General features: G+C 34.5%; 1 protein-coding gene across 1 annotated transcript in view; it reads left to right on the plus strand.

The window, feature by feature from the left end:
• The window catches only part of LOC129229308 (vacuolar protein sorting-associated protein 18 homolog), a 138610-nt gene that overhangs the window by 10072 nt on the left and 106957 nt on the right, over window positions 1-21581 (plus strand). Inside the window, exons 5-8 of the mRNA XM_054863591.1 lie at window positions 1090-1262; window positions 18320-18404; window positions 18734-18813; window positions 21238-21350. Of these exons, the coding sequence (XP_054719566.1) occupies window positions 1090-1262; window positions 18320-18404; window positions 18734-18813; window positions 21238-21350 (451 nt within the window). The remainder of the gene's footprint in view (window positions 1-1089; window positions 1263-18319; window positions 18405-18733; window positions 18814-21237; window positions 21351-21581) is intronic.

Genomic DNA, 21581 nt, shown 5'->3' on the forward strand with positions numbered 1-21581 from the left:
AAAAAAAGCATTTCATTCTACGGCCAATATTATTTTTGTTAAAGTGTCGTCTGCTGTCAAAATTATCTTCATGCTTGGGAAAAATGAATCTAGAAAATAAAATATTATAAATGATAGCATCAACACGACATTCTTTGAATATAAAGAACAGAAAATTATTATGGTTTACACAGTTTTAAATGTCCAAAGTTTTGAAAACGGTCAAAAGGTGGATTCTGTTCGATATTTATTAACAAAATAAAGTGACAGCAAAATCCAAATAAATCAGATGTTTCCAGTATTATTTAATGGTACATTAAGCACATTTTACTAGACTATTTTTGTCGTATTTGTGCAGAGACTTCTAAAAAGGACTAGTAATAGTCACTTACTTTGAAATTAACCTAGTATATGAAAAGGTTTTGAAGGGAGAATTTTTCATAACTACATTCATTAATTTTAAAGTAAGACTGTTACAAAAATGCACTCTTACGTAGGTTAGATAAGTTATTTCCGAAACTACTATAAGTTGTAAATTTAAATAAATCACAAATCAAAGAAACAAGTTGTAAAACTTTAATCATGAATTTCTCATTTTGAGCTCTACTGCAAATACCACATTTGTGTTTAGTACCGCAGCATAGTGTTTTTGATTTGTATTTTTATTATTAGTCATTAATTTTAAGAAGAAAAAAAAAGGCAACTAACAATCGCTGATGGCAACATCGAAATTTTACCAATTGCTTTTATGTGATTGTTTTATTTAGGTGAATACTTTTTCCTGTTGAAGATCCAATGCATTGTGTAATCTGTTTATATATATTTGACTATTTATTTAAAATGAGATTAAAATTAGCAAAATACTTTGAACTTAAAGGAGAGCATGCTTCTGTTATGAATATTTTGTGACATCCTTAAAACAGTTGGAGAAAAAAAAGTCGTACAAAAAATACTAATTTTTTGCTAACTGTCAGCTTGAACTGTGAACATATACTTTAAATAAAAATCTCTCTTTTCTATTTCATTGTTTTATTCTGTTACCTTAAAGTATTTTTAGTAGAATCCAGAAACACAATATATTTTTCTCCTAATTAAAAAACATTTTTTTAGATGTTGATTTACAAAAATTAACCAATGAGAAGGGGAAGATTTATGAATTGTTTCTGGATCGTCAAGGAAATCATCTCATAATTAGTCTAGTCAATCCTGAAAATGATGGTCCAACGGAAAATTTATATTTAACTCGTGTTGCAAAGAAGCCACAACACTGCACAAAGTTGAAGGTAAGTTTAAATTATTTTAAAAAACAAAACCTTAGACCTCTTAATACTATTTTATAGAGGACTAGCATTCCCGTACCAGGCATTGCTCGGGTAATAGAATTAACAGGAGATAACAGTGCTTGGTGCACCTAGTTACGAAAATCCCCTATAATAATTACTTATTAACCTATAGTTTTTTCTAATTTTGGGAGGCTCCCAGGGCCCCTGGACTCTTTATGTATTTGCCCTTTTCCTTAACTGATTCTTAACTGTCATTAACGATCCTTTTAAAGTATCGATCTTCTTTGCAAACGCAGGCTATCCACATTTTGTTATACCTATGTTTAAGCAAGAACTTCTTTGCATACAACATTTTTTTTTCTGATGCTAAAATTATTAAGCTACTTGATGAACCAACTCTGGAGCAAGCTACATTAAATTGGCCTGTTGAAAAAGTCTTCTCTTAAATCGAACCCTGCTACTTTTAATGTCTGTCCTTGTGACTTATTAACGGTTATTGCAAAGCAAACTTTTACAGGAAATTGCACTCCTCTCAAGTTTTAGAAATTCAATTTTTTAAATTGTATTGCAGCATACTACATCATATTGGCTTTCAGGAAACATATTTTCTGTATTATTCCAGCTGAGCCTCTATTTTACAGGGTCGAAGACATGAAAATTCATTCTAAATCAGTACTATGCAAACTAATAATAAACTGGAAGAACTCACTCATTTACTTTTACGATGTGAAATAAAACGTAAATGCTTTATGTATTTTATCTGTGATGATGTTCTTAAAAACTTCGTTTCCAGTTTTAAAAAACTGAAAGCAAAATACAAAAACTTTATTATTTGACTTGAGAAAAGCCTTGAAGAATCGCGTGAGAAATAAAAAGTATCAAATTTTAAATTCGCCATTGATTAAAAATTGAAATGAAGTACTGAATAATGATTTGAATGGAGGAAAGCCTCCGAAAATAAGGGATTTAAATTTCAATTACAGCTTTTAATTTTCCAGAAACTAAGGGGTTTTAATTAATATCTCCCAAGCTAATTGATATTTCGAAAAATCCTTTCTTATTGGATACTTTCGTAATCGTGTGAACGTGCCTGCCAAATTTCGAGTCTGAGGCTTCAGCGGCATTGGCTGTGTGTTGATTTATATATATATATTACCTCAGGGCATTGATTTTTATACATTAAGATGTTCTTCGTCTTTTGGAATATTTTTATATTTGTTGCTCAGAAATATTCCATCTTAACAGAGAAAAATGGAGTATTTTATTCATCCCCTATCTGAAATCTTTCGTCACTTTAGGAGTCACAGTATCTTACAATATTTTTTTTTTTGAAAGCTTTAAATCCATATTTATTTAGAAATCAATAATTATTATTTTCATGCTTTGATAACATGACCCTCTTTTTTTTTTAACTTAAAACATGTCAAAACAAACATTTTAAAGAACCTTAAGTTTTTTTTACATATGTTTCATAGATTTTTGTTGTAGCTTTTAAAGCAGTTTTCAAAAGTTCTTGACAGAAAACTAGAGCATAGAATACTGAATTTTTGCTTTTTAAAATGATTGAGCTCTAGCGTTTGGTTTGACATAGTTTAACAGAAATCCGTGTGCTTCTCTCTCACTAAACTAAACACTTGTTCACGTAGGCGTAACTTGACTACGTGAAGTGAGAGGGCAAACTTTTTTTCCGAGGGAAATTTAGTTCAATTGCATTCTGCCATCAAATTAAAATGAAAAAAATTTACTTTTTCAAAAAATAAGTTAAAAAAATTTAAAAATCATAACTTTTATTGCAAGGTATGTTGTTCAATTCAAACAGAACCGACCTACAGAGGTGAAGGTGCCTTCCTCTCATCTTCACCTTTGCAGCAAATGCATCAATGACAGCATACCTTGGAAAGAAGCATACCTTTGGAAGCAGCCTAAGAAAACATGTATCGGAGAGGAGAGACTTAGAGCTTACATCTTTCAGTCATTGTGCCAAATGTAAAGTAACTAAAACTATTTTGCTAGTGACTGTTTTTGCATGGGGATCATCTTTTTATTCAGTGATTGAGAGCGTAATGTGACGAAATTCGTCAGATTATTGGCAACAAAATAGCAGTTTTGCGTTTGCAAAAATTATTTTTCGGCAAAATTAAGTTTTGGGAAAAATTGACGTGGATTTCGGATGTTGGCGGATTTTAGGTCGGCAGATTTGTGGCGTTTCACTGTATACGAATTACACTTTTACTGTGGTTTGGAAGTAAGGTATAGATCATTTGACAAATAATTTCAAAAAAATTCTATGGTTAAAAACTATGGATCACTTTCAATGCATTTTAATTAAAAAGTTTTCCATCTGCACTTAATTGACTTACTTCAGCCCATTGTTTATCAATATGCTCAGCTTTTTCTTTATTTAAAATACTGGAGATAGTTTCTAGTTGCAGGTTAAAAAAACGTTTTATAGAATATAGATTCTGCTTGCTTATAAATATTACTAAAACGGGAAAGTATTTCACAAAGCATGGGGTGACTTTCAAGATCTGCAATACATAATACATCATCTTTTAGAGAAATTTTTTTTGATAATGTAGTCATCATTTCTATTTCACGGCCCCTCTAGAGCCCATCTAAGATTTTTGAAAACACTGGGCACGAAATTTATTTTTTGTCCCTCCCCTCCTATTCTCTCTTATTCTATGTAATGAAGCAATAAAATCTTTCGATACTTGCATATTAACACAGCCATGCTAAATATGGTGATCCTCTTTGTGTATTACCACAATTTTCCAAGTGCCCAGAAAGAAAAGGATCAAACTTAGAAATAAACACAGGGCAGCCTAAAAAATTGCCGTTGTAAACAGAACCTATTGTTTCCTCACTACCGAAAAAAGGCATGCCTCTTGATGACAAAAATTTAACAGCTTCTGTGACTCAAACGAGAACTGCTCTCCAATATAAAACTTCATTTTTATATTTTTTAATGATAACAGAATCTATTCTTCCAGATGATTTTAATAAGGTAATACATATGCGGAAGTGAATTTGCATGTTCCGATAATCTTATGGAAAGATGCTTCCAATTATTAAAGCCAGAAGTGGCTATTTTACTTACATTTAAAGCAAACAGTTTACAAACCAACAAAGTAAGTTTTTCTAGATGGAAATAAAACACACCAGTCTCTTTAGTGTTTTTTCACCGTTTTTTTTTCGGGCGGTAGAAATTATTCTCTGTCAAGAATCATCTTTTGTCGAAAATTTCTCTGACGGTTTCAGAAAGCTTTTCAGTGTTTTGTTCAGGAGGATTTTTAATAAAATACTTGACCGTATTATCATCTATGTTATTCCATGTGACAGGATCTTCCTGTAAAAAAAGTTGCATGTCTTTGTTCATACTTTCTTTAACATTCATAGGTTCAGTTAAATTATTTATTTCCTTGTCCTTAATTATATCAGATGAATTCAACTTGGAACTATTGTAAACATCACTAGTTAATTTTCACTGTTAACAGAGTCACAAGCACAATCAATTTTTGTTGAGCTTTCATCTTCAGTAGATTCAGCTTTCTGGGTAAAATCTATCATAAACTGAGCCATATTTTTGTATTGCTTATTTTTAGCGTTTAGCAATTTTCTGTTCAAACAGCTAGATTTTTGTTTTGGCTGTTGATGTGGCATAGTAATTTATCAACAAGAAAAATAATTCAAAAGCAAACAGAAAAACATTCATGCATTTGATTCCCGATGATTTGTTTTGAAAATCAAAACATGATTCATTGATTGATGGTGAAAACTGAAAATTCTTAATTGATTTTCATTCATTTTTAATATGGAAGTATTATTTAATGTATTTAACCAATTAATTTATGTGACATTGAAACTATTCATTTATATATTACCTGCTTAAAACAATAAATAATTATTATTGCTATAACGATGGCTTTAAAAATGAAGAAAGAGAAAGAATGGGGAAAAAAAAAATCCTTACACACAATATGTATTGTATATACATTTACTTTACTCTTATATCCATTTTATGGGGCTTTTTTGCAAGATCATTCAAGACCTCCTATATATAGATTTCCATGTGAATATACATTAGCACTAGTCCATTTAATCTTTCTTCCGAAATTGAATTTCGCAAATATGATTTTCAAATCTTTAACGTTGAAAACAAACGTTCATTGCTGCACTATTTCAGTGTGAAAGAAGAGATAATATTCACTAACTTAAATCTTTATTATCCAAGTAACAGCACGACGTTCTGATCACATCACATTCAAAGATAACTCATGCTAAAAACCTCAACAACTTCTAATGCATTCCCAGATGCTGAAAACGGTTACTAAAAACCCAAGGCTTCACATCAATGTGCACACAAATTTTTTTGGCAGGTCAATAAAGAACATTGTTTAGGTGCATTTTCTGAATCATACTGAACTATTACAAAGTTGCCAGCTTGAAATCTAAGTCCTTTTTTGTGCAATTTCGCCATTCACCGTGCATGGATTCAGTTCTTGTGAGCTGGTTTCTGATGTAGAACTGACATAAACTTTAGTTTTTTTTGGAATTCAATGTATCATCAGAAAAGAAAAGGCTTATAAGACTAGTTTCAACAAATTTTACCCCTGCTTTCCTAATATAGTGTATTTGATGAGTATTGGGAATTTCCTTGGTTGATTTTTCATTCTCATTTAATTTTTTTGTGTGTTTCTATCACTCTGTGTTTCAGCTGCAGACAAGTATAGGATTACAGTTTTGGGACATACTTCTTTACCTACAGAAGCAAATTCTGCTGCATTTGTCTCAACTGCAGACTCTTGCAAAATTCTTCTCCATACTGCACACTTTCTCACTCTTGTTTCCTTGTAGGAAATGCCCTCATCTACTAACTTTTCAGCTTCTGCTTCATAAAGATCAAAATTATCTCTAACAGTTTGAACAAACTGAATAAGAGCATCATACAGTGGCACTATTGCAGATATATCGAGGGTACTGCTTTGAAGGGTTTGATTAGTCAAATCAAATCGTTTTAAAATGGTGTCCCAAACAACTGTTAAAATCGCAGTTTCGAACTCACCCATCTTTAAACAATAACTATTTGCTTCATGGCGACATGCTGATTGTTCATTCTCATCACTGGAAATTTCACTTAAACATTCTTTGATGTAAGAAAACCCCCTTCGAAATGCTGAGGTAGCATCAACTTCAGCTGACCATCTTGTGGCAGACACAGACTTGATGTTGATTTTGTTAGAACACTGGCTAAGCTTTTGCTCTAGCAGCTGCCACCTGTGAGTTGAGGAACTAAAAAAATTAAAAATGCTTTGCAATAATCCAAAAAATGAAACGACTTGTGGACAGCAGTCCACAGAGTTTGCCCCAACTAGGTTGAGAGAGTGTGCCGCACAAGGTACATAGTCTGCATTAGGACAAACTGCTTTAATCCTGGCTTGTAGCCCAAAATACTTGCCAGACATGTTGCTGGCATTATCATATGATTGCCCACGGCACTTGAGAATGTCAATGTTCAATTTCTTAAGAAGGTTCGAAACACTTTCAGAGAGGGAAAATGCATCATGCCCATGCTGTGGCAAAAATGTTATGAATCGCTCATTTGGTTCCCCTGCCTTGTCGACATACCTGAGCACAATTGAAAGCTGATCCATGTGGGATATGTCTGGCGTTGAGTCAACGATAAGCCCAAAATATTTGGCTCCTTTAACAGCGTCAACAATATAGGCTAACACCTTTTCAGACATCAAATTCACCAGTTCAATAACTGTTGTCGATGAGATATAACTGACATTTCCGGTACCTGGGTTACCTTTGGTCTGAATGTGACTTTTCAGGAAGGGGTCGAATTCTGCAACCAGTTCCAGAATTCCTAAAAAATTGCCATTACTGGTTGAGCCTATAGTTTCATTGTCACCAAAGAGAGGAAGTCCCCTTTCTGTCAGTTTTTTTACTATAGAGACAACTCTTTGAAGCACCATCCTCCAATAACTGCATTCTCTATCATATTCTTCTACTAGCTGAGAATCAATTTGACTTTTAGAAATAGACCGAAGTGATAAAGAGCACACACTAAGTCTATGTGTCTGTGAATTTTCATGCTCACTCAATCTCGCTGCAATATTTTTCCAGTCCGAATATCCCCCTTCACACAATGCTTGCTGATTCGAACTAAATAATTTGCAAACATAGCAAAATACAACTCCTTTAGATGGAGAGTACACCAACCATTCTCTGCAAATTTTTTCTCCATTTGGCTTCATCCGGAAAAAATTACGAGCAGTTAAAACTCTCTCTTTATCAGAGCAAAATTTTCGGGATTGTTCGATTTCAGGAATGAATTGATCAGGTTTATTTACTGTAAAATAGTCCTTCATATTTTCAGTAATTTTTGTAGGCCAAAGTCCAGCATCCGCAGGATATTTTTCAACAGGAATTGCTGTGTCAAAATATGTCACAGGTTTTTCCATAAAATCCTTAGGACATTCTTTAGAAGCAACTGCAAAGCATTCTTCCGTGGTATTTTCTTCGGCAAGTACTGGAGGACGATCTTCAAAGGGACTTACCGAGTGTTCTACAAGGTTATAAGAACAATCTTTTTCGGGAGAAACTACTGTAGTTTTCACAGATTTGTCTTCAGCAAGTGCTGCAGAGTGATCAGTAGAATTATTGCCAATATCTATGCTCGAAAAATTTGTCCCGAGTCCAAGTTCTTCACAACTACTGCTATTAGTGCCGAAAGAATCATCACGTGGCTCCAAAAATTGCAATAAACTTCCTTTCATCTTTTTAGTTTCTGATTCCACATGTTTCTTTTTTTGGCACTTTTGAGAACCACTAGAAAATTTTCTAGGGAACATTTTTGATGTAAAAACAGGTCGTTTTTAACTTCCATTTGAAAATGCAAGGTAAAATAGCGAACGATCATTTGTAAACAGCCAAGAGCTTGTCTCAGTTACGGTCCCGACAATGAGTAACGCTTCTTTCAAATAACGGTAGAGTTCGAACGAGCTTAGCGGTTAACCCGGTCAGATGATCTCATGACATCACTCGTTTTCATATATGATACGATCCCTGCAAAAGGCTACTTGCCTATGCAGCCCCATAATAATAAAGAAGGAAAGAGAAAACACTGAATATAACACTGTCGTATTCGAGAAATTAGCTTAACGATATTAGCTTCTTTTCTCCCACGGAAGTTGGGGATACCTTTGTTAATCCTCCTTTTCTACTACGGCGCTTCCCGATCAACGGAGTGAAGGCTCCTTGGTAGAATGCATTTTACGAGGCCCTTCTTTCTATCCCACAACTGTGTAAACCATTTGCCACGTGCATTTTTGAACCCCCTTTTGGGGCCCCCTCGCTGGTCGTGGGGGCCCCTCCTCGCAAATGTGGCATAATTAACTCACTACTGGCAGAATAAATCAAAATTTTGTAAGGAAAACTTTTGGGGCCCTTTTGGGTGTCACAGAACTATACAAATCATAAATTTTAGAGTTCCTGTGGTCACGGGGGGCTCTCGCAATTGCGATGTGATAAATCCCCTAGTAACAGAATGAATAAAATTCTCCTTTAAGGAAGTTTTTTTTAACCAATTTTATTTATTTATTTATTTTTTTTTTTTGTATCACTTCTAGTGCATACGTCTTTGAAAAATTCGAGGCCCCCCTAGGAAGATGGGGCCCAAGGCCCAGGCCTAGTCGGCCTGTGCGGTAATCAGGGCCTGGATAGGTGTATTATCTAGCAAAAGGATGTAACCTCCCATTGAAACCCTATCATCTCTACTAGCTGCCCAATCTGAATCAAAATAACATTTAATATTGAAATTTGAAATATCTGATAACTTCAATTTAAGATTTTTCGTATACAAAACATAACCAAGAGGACGAAGTAAACCTTGCCAATGTTTTTCACTATAATTAAATTGAAATTGAGAAAATATAATCAAAGCATATGTTATGTCAGGGCGAGTTCTACTAGCCAAAAAGGATAAACAGCCAATTAAATTTCAATATGGTAAAGAACTACATTTATCTATTTCTAACTTACTAGTAGGCAAATCAATTTTTGAATAAACCACACCAACCGAAATAGGAACATTACTAATTGGAATATTATAACTAGAATACAACTCTACAATTTTATTAATATACATTGTCTGATGAATATACCAATTACCATCAATGTTTTCAAATTCAATTCCCAGAAGTTTTCTTATTTCACCCAAAATTTTTAATTCAAAATAATTTCTTAAAAAATTTACAATTTCATTCAAATCAGATTTTAGTTTGCCAAAAAGTATGATATCATCAACATAAAAAAGAAGAAGAATCTTATTTTTATATATGTAACAACAATTACACCAATCTAAACTAGAAAAGTTCAATTTCAAAAGTGTTTCATGGAGTTGATAATACCACATCCTACCACTTCGGTGTAAACCGTACAGAGCTTTCTTTGACAAGCAAACTTTACTAGGCTCTAGTACATGTCCACCAGGCTGTTTCACATCGACATCAGTATCCAAATCAGCATACAAATAAGCATTATTAATGTCTACATGCAGATGACACCACTTAAAAAGATATACAGAAAAACAATCTGATTATAGAAAAATCAACGACTGGGCTAAAAACTTCTTGAAAAGATTCTCCAGCTTCCTGGAGATAACCCTGGGCCCATAACCACTTGTGAGCATTAAGTGTAGTGGAATTAGAATGACTACACCGCTAGTAGAAGTGAACCTGCAAAACATGTCCATAACCTGAAGTTGAAGAAAATAATAACACGAGGGGCTGTTTTCCTCAATGGAAAAATCTGTATTTATTACCTTTAGAGATTGTTAAATTTGTAGTACAACATCCTTATTAGTATCTAAAAATATTTTGAAAATAAGTATATCTGCCGCTATGATACAACGAAGCAAAGTTCTATTTACGAGCATGCTGGTTCCATGGAACATAAAGCATCTTCATAACATACAAAATAGGCCTAAAGGCATTTCTGAACTTTATAATTGTTCTAATTCTAAGCAATGTATATTACAAATTTAAAAAACTTTGCGTTGTGTTTCCACTATTTAAAACTGGTTCAGCAAGGTGAGGGAATCCATCAAACATTTATTTCCATCATACATTGATTTCAGTAAAAAAAAGGGACAAAGAGGTCTCAACCCTACACAATTTTTTTAAGGGGTATATAAATTATGATTCAAATCTATGGCAGTTTAGTCATTTAGGCAGTTCATTATTTTCTTAATATTATGATTTGCAAATGTCATACCTTATGAGGAGTGTTCTGCAGGGTAAGGAGGCAACTTGGTAGGTTACACCAGAGTACTTTCCTGTGTGACTTTCCACACAATGGCCACCCTAACTCCACGTTCCACTCTGTAATCAGACTGCATCAGGATAATTCTATTTCAAGGTGGCCTTTCTGGTTCTTATTCAACCTTCTTATGCCTTGTATATGCTAGCCTCTTCCATATTTTTCTTGGTAGGTGGGATTTTTATCTCACTCCCCACATGGCTTCATGGCTTTCTTCTCCTTTCAGCCCCTATCCACCTTGTCCTTTTTTCTCCTTCCTTCTGTTGCCAAATCACCACAGAAAAAACCCCTTCACAAAAGTATCACCCCCCAGACCAATTAGTGTAGAGTTGAGTTGATGACAGTAGATGGGGAAAGATATGTTAGAATTTGATATCAGTAAATCCCAAAAGTTGTATAGCAAAAATATAATTGAGGAACAATTTCTTACAGCACAAAATAAATGAAGTCTTAAAGAGGTCAAATAATACTCTAATATCTTAATTTTCAATGATTCAGTGTTATAGCTAACTGTAACTGTCAATTCACTGTTTACCTATAGTAGCTACCTTAGACATACCAACATAATTAACATCACGTTGTAGACTATCACGACCTGCCAGGTGTAAAGACATCACAAATTACGACAAATTACAACATGCAACACATATCGGCAACGAGAGGTAAGAGAGAGAGCGAAAAAGATCGCCCAAAGTATTTCAAGTCTTCACATGGCTTTCGAATCAAGAATATGCAAAACAGAAGATGTGTTGCCAATGCAAGAAAGTTAAAGATGTGTTGCCAATCAAAAAGTAACTCAATCTAAAAAAAAAAAACTCTCGCGGTTATAAGATACAATGAACTGGTGACTCGGTTCACCCAAAAGTTCATTCATTTGACTGAGTTATTGGGACCGATCACACGAATGACGTCACAATGTGATGCAATGTTTACATTGAAAAACGATTGATTCTGCATGATGCAAAAACGTATTTTTAATGATTCTTTTTCAAATCAAATGATTCTTTCATTTTTTGTGAAAGTTTAAATTAAAAATCTAACAGATCAATGGATCGCATCCACTACGGATCGGCAATTCAAAATCTGTCGAAGTAGCTTTCCTTGCTGTCCGATGCAAACAGACCTAACCGACCTTCATCTAGCTCCAAACTATTTTCTTCATCGTCTGAATCGCCATCTTCCTCGGCTACATCCGGGATTGGGGGAATTATCCCTACCTCTGTGAAGCCGGAAATGATTGTGCTCTACTTCACCCCATTCCAAGCTACATCCACCCATTTGGCCACTTCTCTGAACGATGCCTTCTTAAGATTGCCGTCTTTCGTGTAGTCATGAAGACGGTTCACCATCAAAGACTCCCATTGTTGCCGCATGTGGCGCTTGAAACTATTGATGGGAGCCAAATCCAATGGCTGCAGATTTGTCAGCTCACCCGGGAATGACGGCTAGGGAAGCTGAACATTTCCAAGCAGCCTGCTTCACAGGGTCATTTTTGTGCGCCGCCATGGAGTCGAAAATCAGCATTTTACTTGGCTGGAAAAAAGAGCACTTTCTCTTGCTCTAAACTTCATTCAGCCAGTCCAACATCAGAGGCTCGTTCATCCAGTCCTTTTCGTTGCATCGTACAATGACGGACGATGGAAAGGTGTCCTTTGGGAGCGTTTTTCGCTTAAAGATAAGCATAGACTTAAACTTCTCTCCACTGGCCGTACACGCCAAAACACAGTTGAACGAAGTCTTTTTGTTCCCCGTGGTCGTGATAAGGACACTCCTTTCCTCAGCAGAAGTTACTGTCCTGGTTGGCAGGCAGTTGAACGTCAAGGGGACTGTTGAGTATATCTTTCTGTTTTTACCTTTAGTTAATTGAACTAAATTAAAGGAATTCAGAACCCAACATCAAAACCCGTGCAGTCTGCCAGAAGAAAATAAAACACTCAAAAATTGTAAATATATAACATTTATTTCAAAATATCACAGTTTAAATTCAACTAAATAAACTCTTTAGTCACATGCCCCAAAACAATTTGAACTAAACCCCCCAAACATTTGCAAAAAGTTCTACGTTGAACAGCTAGACAAACAAAATATGCGAGGAAAACCACTTTTAAACAAAATATAAAATGTCACCTTCAGCTGATAAACTTGCTACAGCAACTGATAAACTAAAGTCCCATAACACAGAGACAATTGAACACGCAAACCCAATATGTTGTTTCACCAAGTTGACTTTCGCGCAAACAGTTCCTCAGCTCTCAAAACATAGGCTTCTCAGCTCTAATCGAACTGACATCCTCTACAGTTAACATTAGCGCACCAGATTCAGGAACATGCATAGGAACTTCGGATATCTCCAATAGATTTCCGGGAAGTTCAACTATAAGCAAATCACAGTTATCCAGTGATGACCACAGCAGAGATGATTCTCATTTCCATAGAAGAGGCGTTGACCATCATTCACCATTTGGTCTTGAATGTAAAGGTCATTCAATGAGAACGCCAGCCATGTTCACATAATAGGCGTAGCACATGTCAGTCAGCTTCAAAAATCAACTAACTCAGATAATTATTCAAAAGTGAATTAAAATTCCTCATGAACCTTTTTAAAACTTGAACACAACCATAATAACATAGTTAACTTATTTTATGCTCAGCATGAATAAAAAAACAAAAATTTCAACAGCGACTCGAGCACGCCGATTTTCCTTGCATATGAAACCCTACATGGTTGCCAAATGGCAAAGGTCAATCCACGATTGACCAACTAACACAGGCAAGTGCCAAAACTAAGCAAAAAAAAAGAAGCTCTGAAGAAATTTTGAAAAACCTATTTATGCATTTCTTAACTACCACACATCATATTATGACTCAAACCCATTTGAATTGAAGACACACATCTCAACAATTCCTGATCGAGCGATTCAAACAACTTTCTATTCTTTCTTTTGGCTCAGAGTAGCCAGAAACATCTTGGCCATCGGGTGTTACGTCATAACCTGATTCCGAAGTTGTCCGAACATGCACGAATCTATGTTTAGCTCTCCCCCGCCTTGAAACAGGACACGAAGTGGCAAATGTAAAGGAGGTAAGTTTCAAAATAAAATGCCACATTAATTGACATGTGAAAGCTCAATGAAAAGGACTCCAAGATATCAAATAAAGGCTTTTAAGCCCAACAGAGACTTCTTCCATGTTCACAAGTTGTGATGGCTGGAAGTTCTTTTCATTCTTCAGCCTTTCGACATAGTCCAGAAACGTCTGCTTCTTTTCCATCCAATCGGCCAGAAGACACTGCCCCACAGTTGTCCGGAACCTGACGGACAATTTATTCTTCTTCATAAACCGGAAGCACCAATTCGCATTGCCTTTGAGATTGGCGATGTTCATGTTGGCAGCGATATTCTGGGCTTGAATTCAGATCCAAACAGTTGAAACGGAGAGTCCTTTCGATCGCTGCTCCAAAATCCATTTCTTGAGATCTCCATCCAACTCTAGCCAGTGAGCTGCTCTTCCCCGTCTAGCACGTTTTGCCTTCGACATCGCTTCGATGGTAAACTTTTCTGCCCTCCAACAGCGAACACATCTCTCATCGATAACCAAACTCTCTGGCAGCAGGACAATTTCCTATTGATTCTGCCTTCGTAACCACTTTGAACTTGAAGGCTTCAGTATAGCTTCTCTCTTCAGTGAAACACGTGCAATCGCTGATTCACCTCCCTTCCCTCCCCTCTTTGCTTTACTTCGCATCACTGTAGGTCAAAAGATTTCACAAAACGAAAAGGAATCGATGTGGTGCCATCTATTGGCAGCATTTTCAACTTTTTGAAAAAAGCTCGGATTTTTTTTACTTGAAAAAAATAAAAAAGACAATACTTGCCTCACACCCTATACATTCTTTCTGGGGAAAGGGCAACAGACAGTGAATATCTGTTTTAAACTGGCTAGCAGATCCATCTGAAATTATATGTAATGTCTTAATAGGATTTTGCTGTTGAAAGTACCGCAAAACTGTCTTGTTGGATGAAAATAAAGCAATCTTGTCGTGCTCACAATCTAAATATAGTTACTGTTTGCTGTTCCAGTGAGCAGGCGTTATTTCATTTTGATGCCTTAGTGCAAAGCTTTCAGCAATGCCCTCCTGTAAGACATCTTCGCCTTTTGTACAGGAGCTTTTGGATTTTTGGGATCGATCAATTTCAGAAATAAATTGATCAGGTTTATTTATTACAAAATAGTCCTTCATATCTTCAGAAATTTTTGCAGGCCAAAGTCCAGGATCATCGGAATATTTATCAAAAGGAATTGCTGTGACAAATTATGTCACAGGTTTTTCCAAAAAATCACTAGTACATTCTTCAGCAGCAACTACAACGTATCCGTCTGTGGCATATTCTTTCACAAGTACAGCAGAATGATCTTCAACAGGACTTACTGAGTGTTCTACAAGGTTATGAGAACAATGCTCTTAGGGAGAAACTGCTATAGTTTCTACAGATTTTTCTTCAGCAAGCGCAAGTGTTGCAGAGTCATCAATAGTATTATTACCAAGATTTCTGTTTGAAATATCTGTCCTGAGTCCAAGTTCTTCATTACTATTGCTATTAGTGCCAAAAGGACCATCATGTGGCTCTAAAAATTGCAATAACTTTCCTTTCATCTTTTTAGTTTTTAATTAAACATGTTTCTTAAAAAATTTCATGTTTTTAAAAAAATTTTCTTGGGAGCATTTTTCATTTAACAAACAGATCGTTTTTTATTTTGATTTGAAAATGCAAGAGAAAAGAGTTAATGATTATTTGTAAACAGCTAACAGCATGTCTCAGTCACAGTTATGACTTAAAAAAAATCGGGGTCCCTTAGGTAGATAGGGGCCTAGTTGGCCTGTGCGGCAATCAGGGCCTGGACTACAGCAATTCTGAATTATGGGATTTTCTGAACTATTGAAAGTATGATCTATTGATTGCTAATGCGACAATATATCTGATTAAGTAGTACTCTAACAAATTAACAAAAATAGCAATTTGTAATATGAATCTTAAACTTAAATAACTAATGTAAAACATGTATTTTGAAGAAATTTAGATTTTGAATGGTAGCTCCATCTGTTGTTATTTCCGAGAAAACAATAATAACAGAAAGGTAAACATTACTTCTAAAATTAACAAATCCAATAGTATAATAATACAAAGTATAGGCCTTACAAATAAATGAGAAACACTTAATTTATGATTAATAAAAAAAATCATATCAGCATTTTGATAAAGAAAAACTGACACAATGTAAACAAAACATTATTCTACAAATTACAGGAAAAATGAATATGTGAAATGAAAATGTATATGTTTATCATCAAATACAATGAAGTTTTGGGGAAATTTTTTCAAATTTACTTCAACATATCGAAGAAAGATAATTTCTTTATTTTAGGTGTCTGGAAACAAATTTCTTATGAATTTTATAAACAGTCATTATTTTCTGTTCATTTATGAACGATCTTTGTTCAAGACCTTTTATCACAGTATCAAGTGTTTTAGTTAGATCTTCAGTCGAAATTGTCTCTTTTTCAATTTGTTCACAGTTGCTCTCGTCCTCAGTGCTGTGGGTTTCTATTTTTAATGTGTCCAGTAATATTTCACCATCACTTGATTTGTTGACAGTCTGGGCATTGTCATCGCATTTCAGCTCTTTGATGAAGTTTGATTCTTGAATTCATTTTTTGCTGCTGTGCATAAGCCAACAAGTTAGAAATTTGCGCTTTTTCTTTCAGTACATTAAATCTATGGAATTCAGATTTGCTTTCATCGTCTACAACAAATAAAATTTGAGGAATTAATTTGTACTACGCATTTTTCAAAGTTTCATTGGATATGCTATCGTGCACTAGCTTTGCACTAGAGTGCATCTTTCAGTGAAAAGTCCCTTACAAATTTGCAAATGTTCTTTTTTTTTTATTTATCAAGTCAAGCATGCATTGCAAAAAATTGTTCTTGTAATGAGCATTGAATCCTCATAAAGCACGCCTTTGTCTAAAAGGCTGTATGAGAAACGTGAATTAGAAGAAACGTAACCTCAGCATTTTCTTCAGCTAATGATTCAGCTTCAGGATGAGCTGTGCTATTATCAAGTAGAATATAAGCATTATTTTTGCATTGGTTGGTCGTTTCATCGATGAAGAGTGCTTGCAGCTGGAAGTAGTTCCGGTAACAGTCGGAGAAAATATCCAGGCTTGCTCATTATTTTTGTCGAGAACTGGAAACGTTTTAATTCCTATAAGAACCTGAGGTCGAGCACTGTCAAGTCGATTACCGTCAGTTTTAACTTGTGGGTTCCAGCTGCACTAGTGCAAGCCAAAACCTCTTTCTGTAACACCATACACAACACGCAAAAAAAAAGGAGAGTCTGCTGTTTGATCAAGCATCGTTGTGAAATTGAAAACCCAAATATGAGCAGGTGAGACAGAGAAGAGCAAAATGTAATGTGCTCAACTTAGTGCACTAGAAACTTCATGTTTCAATGTCAAGGGAATATTCGTATAAATTTTCCACAGATTCGAAAACATTGATTGATCAGATTTTCAAGTACAGGCTTAGGGTCGATTACGCTGATATTATCATTATAATCAACATGCAGATTCCTAGCAGCCTAGATAAAAACAGGGTTATCAATGTTGATATCCCACAGTTCATTTCGATAATCATTGTTTTGCGGCATTCAAAACAAATGAATAATAACTAAAAGTAATAAACCTTTGTAAATGGTTCAGGTACAATGCAAAGCTAACTTGAAGAATGCACAATTTAAAATTTTTCATAAAAGCAAAAAATTGTTTTGGAGATTGGCAAAGTCAAAAACAATTTCAGGCCTGTATCTACGTTGGCAAAGGTATCCATTTACCAAGTTTATGGATTTTTTTAAACTTTTCGGTCATTAAACTTTCTTTTCCGATGATTGAACTAATATGAATAAATTCATCAGGAAAAGATTCCTCCAAATCACAGGAGTAAGATTTTTAATTATCTTTTGCACTTTCTCGAATATTTTGCTCGTCGCATTCAAACAAGCAGGACAATTTCCTTAATATGCCATCATAGGCTGACATTCTGAATTTTAGTTTTGTAATCAAATTATCACAAATTACATAAAAACAGGAAACCTTGAAACTTTACTTAGAATCTAATATGACTTCTTCACATTGTCCATCATAAAACTGTTTTGGAGTTTTTTCTGTCTTTTTTTGCTCGAAAAAAAAAAAAAAAGACAGAAATTTGGTGCATCCTTTCCTTTGGTGGCCCGGGCCCCGAATGCCCCGCCGTAAATCAGTCCCTGTCCATCTCTGAAAGATCTTTTTTACATGGTTAATACATTTATTATGGATGTCGTACATTTAATTGACATGAAAGTTAAACAGTTATTTAGGAAAAACAGAGTAGAGAGTAGAGGTTAAAGATGTTAAATGTAACTGAACTACTTATGAATTGAAAACCTTCGATTGAGGTTCAGTTAAAATAATGCACAATTTAAAATTTTTCGTAAAAGCAAGCAATTGTTTTGAGGCTCAGTGAGGTCCTTTTTCAATGCTTATGCAGCAAGAAAGCAGAGTCTGTTTTCCCCATAAGTAATGCATTATGGATGTCATTCATTTAATAGACACAAGTTAAAAGAGGTTCACAAATTAATTTGTAAAAAATTGTTGTTTGATTGTAATTTGTAATTACGTTTGGTTATCATTCAAGGGACATGTACTGAGTGCGGTTGCTTGGAATCCTCTGCTTGGATATGAAAATACTACTGGCATGATATTAATTGGAACCACAAAAGGTATATAAGAATCTGAATTTATTTCTAGGTATTTAAGTCAATAAGCTATTTTAAGTTTTTTTTAAAGAAAATTGTTACATAGTTTAAATGGTAACAATAAGTATAAATCTTATGAGCCAACAACACTTAAGATATTTGCTATTTATTATTTAGCTTGTTTTTATTTTGATTTCTGCTTAGATTAGATACACTTTAATGAGTGCAGTATGGCTAAAGTTTAACTGCTGAATATTTTTCATGTCAAATAACGAAAATGGTAACACTTTCTGTTATTTTTTTTTCTTTGGTTAAAAACTTTTCTTTTTAAATCTTGTATTTTTCTCTTATAGGTTTAATATTTGAAGCCGAGTTAGCATCCAGCGATGACAGACCTTTCTTCCAAAGTTCTCCTGAACAGTATTGTAAACAGGTAACTTAAAGCATACTTTTAGAAATTACTTGTTTAAGATTACTAAATTATTTCCAACTACATTGTAATTAGGGGAACAGCGTCAGCCTTAGAGCAGAGAATGCTAATATCAAGCCCATTCAGTGTATTAAGTTTGTCTGAAAATTAATGAGATTAGCTCAAAGCTTATGAATCCACCCATTCCACTCACTAAAATTTATGAATTGGAGAAGGACTTCTTCTACCTTTTCCTAAGGGGACAAATGCTGATTTTTTCTCTTTGAATCGTCTGTTTCGCAGTAATATGGGATGGCAAAATATGTTTTACTTGGTATTCCTTGCACTTTTCTTTGTTTGAATGAAAGTCATGCAAACATTTTAGGGATGTTCCATGGAAAAAAGAGATTTTGTTCTACTCTTGGCGGCTCGTATATTATTTCATTAAAAATAAATTTAAAGAGGAACAGTCACAATTTAGCATTTTAAGAAATTAAAATTGAAAGTGATTTCTTAAGCAAAATATGTTGTTCATTACCTTTTAAAACTTACATTTTAATGAAATATATGAGCGATCATGTACAGGACAACATGGCAGCTTTTTCATAGAATGGTTCTTTCAGTTGGAATGATGTAGAACTGATGCTCTCTCTGTGCACGCCATGTTTATTAGATTATCATAATTAATTGTGCAATCTATGCAAAAACAGTACCATTAATCGAAATAAAAGTCAAATGTCCGGCATACTTACAGCTACCTTCTCGTGATCATAATTTAAAATTATTTGTGCAATTGTGTAAATATAATTCTTCTATGGCTCGTTAATAATTTTACTTACACAAATAAGATGAATTCTGATAGTGGACAATGCTCACATTTCTCATTATACTAAACACAAATGTAACTATCAATACATTGTTAGCAAAATTCTTTTCCTCAAACTTCCCAACGTTTAATATCCATGTAGCAATCTTGAAAGAAAGCTATGTTTAAAATCTCATGGTTTATTTGAACACTAAACAATACTAAAACAAACACAACTATTTACAAGGTAACTAAAAAGGCAGAATCGCCTAAGACAAAAAAGAAAAACGAGCTTTCCTATCAACATCTATCAACCTCACAACCACCCATACTCTCATTCCTTCAAAGGCACGTGTCTCATATACGCCAAATCGGCACATGCCGATCGTCGATTAGCGATGAGGCCAATCTTGTTAGCCTGGGCCCAGCCGACATGCACAGAACGAATTTGCATGGGAATCGATCATCGTTTTCAATAGCCAACATGTTGGTTGGTAAGGTATGATTGAAATTAAATCTTACCCAAACAACGTGATACATTTAGCAGAGTGTTAAATTCGAGTTCGCGAATCAATATGACGGAAGACAAAAAGTTTAGTAAACATCAATTAGTTTATTACGAGATAAAAATATAATATATGGCTTTAATAAAAGTAAATAAGAAAGTGTAACATCATTGCAACTATGCCATTGACCTAGACAACTAAGTTAAATTCCTAATTGATCCGACTTTCATTCGTGAAAGAAAAAAGTCTTCACTGGATAACCAACATTCTACTTCAGTTAAACATAAAGACTAACAGCCGAAGCTTGCTGAACAAACAGCAGGTTGCCTTGCCTGAACTAAAACAACGCGTCGAGGCTGTGCAAGAAGTGATAGAGAGATCAACTAATAACAGCCACCGCTTATATCCCCCATCTCATTAGTAAATTGTCACTCTGATGCTACCTGATCAATGATTTTCAGTGGTCAAGCCCGAAGCGTGTGCTAGTGACGTCATTTGTTCTAGAAGGATAGACGTCGGGTTTTTCCCGAAGTAATGACGTCATGGGCAACACCCACCACACGTGCCCTTTACTATTCCAAGACTACTTTCGTCACAGATTCTAGCGTTCGTTAAGGAACAATGACATGAAGCATGCAAAAATCTAACGGTTATCTAATATGAAAAAATAATGATAATTTACCTTCACTTAAGTAGACATTCTATGTCTATCACAACATACATAACATATGATTTCATGCTGAAACTATTTCCCGTCTGGAACACTTATATGTTAACATCTAATGCGCACATCTCCTCTGTTGTTTCTCCTCACCTTGAATGGTATTTCTCCTGCTAGAGGGCACTTAGTCTAAAAAGTCGTTAGAGCAGTCCTTCTATATAAAAAAAAGCACTACTGCAATATAAAACTTTACAGTTGTGCATTTAAAATTAAAAGAAAAAGTTTTACAAATTTGATCCAAATATCCAGATTAATGAGGGTATGATACACAAGGCTCTATTGTTGTATAATGCATGTATGTGTGTGTTTGTGTTTGACTTTAAAATCAGAAGTTAGTTTTATTACCAGTTTCAGAAATACTTTTGTTCAAAAACTTTTTGTCTTTTCTTGCTTAAAATTCACCGTCTGCTTTCCAGATGTTTGATATAGGTACAAGCAATGTGTTGGGTTCTGTTTCTAAGACAATTACTGGTTTAGTGTTTCATAAAATATCTGGAGATACTTATTTTGTCTTTGCTGCTACCCCAAGGTATGTTGAGATTTTAAAGATATTTCTTTTGTTTTAGTTATTAATAATAGTGACTTGTTACATAAACAACCATCTGGGGCTTCTTTTGCGATAATGTTTTAAATATTTTTTTTTTTTTTTTGAGTTATTAATTGTTGGCAAACTAAAGGTAGTACCTGCAGTTCAAAGAACTAAAACGTGTTGTGTGATCCACTGGAGAGAAAAAAACACATACTCATTTTTAACAAATTA

The sequence above is a fragment of the Uloborus diversus genome, chromosome 9, assembly GCF_026930045.1.
Source record: "Uloborus diversus isolate 005 chromosome 9, Udiv.v.3.1, whole genome shotgun sequence".
Taxonomy (NCBI): domain Eukaryota; kingdom Metazoa; phylum Arthropoda; class Arachnida; order Araneae; family Uloboridae; genus Uloborus; species Uloborus diversus.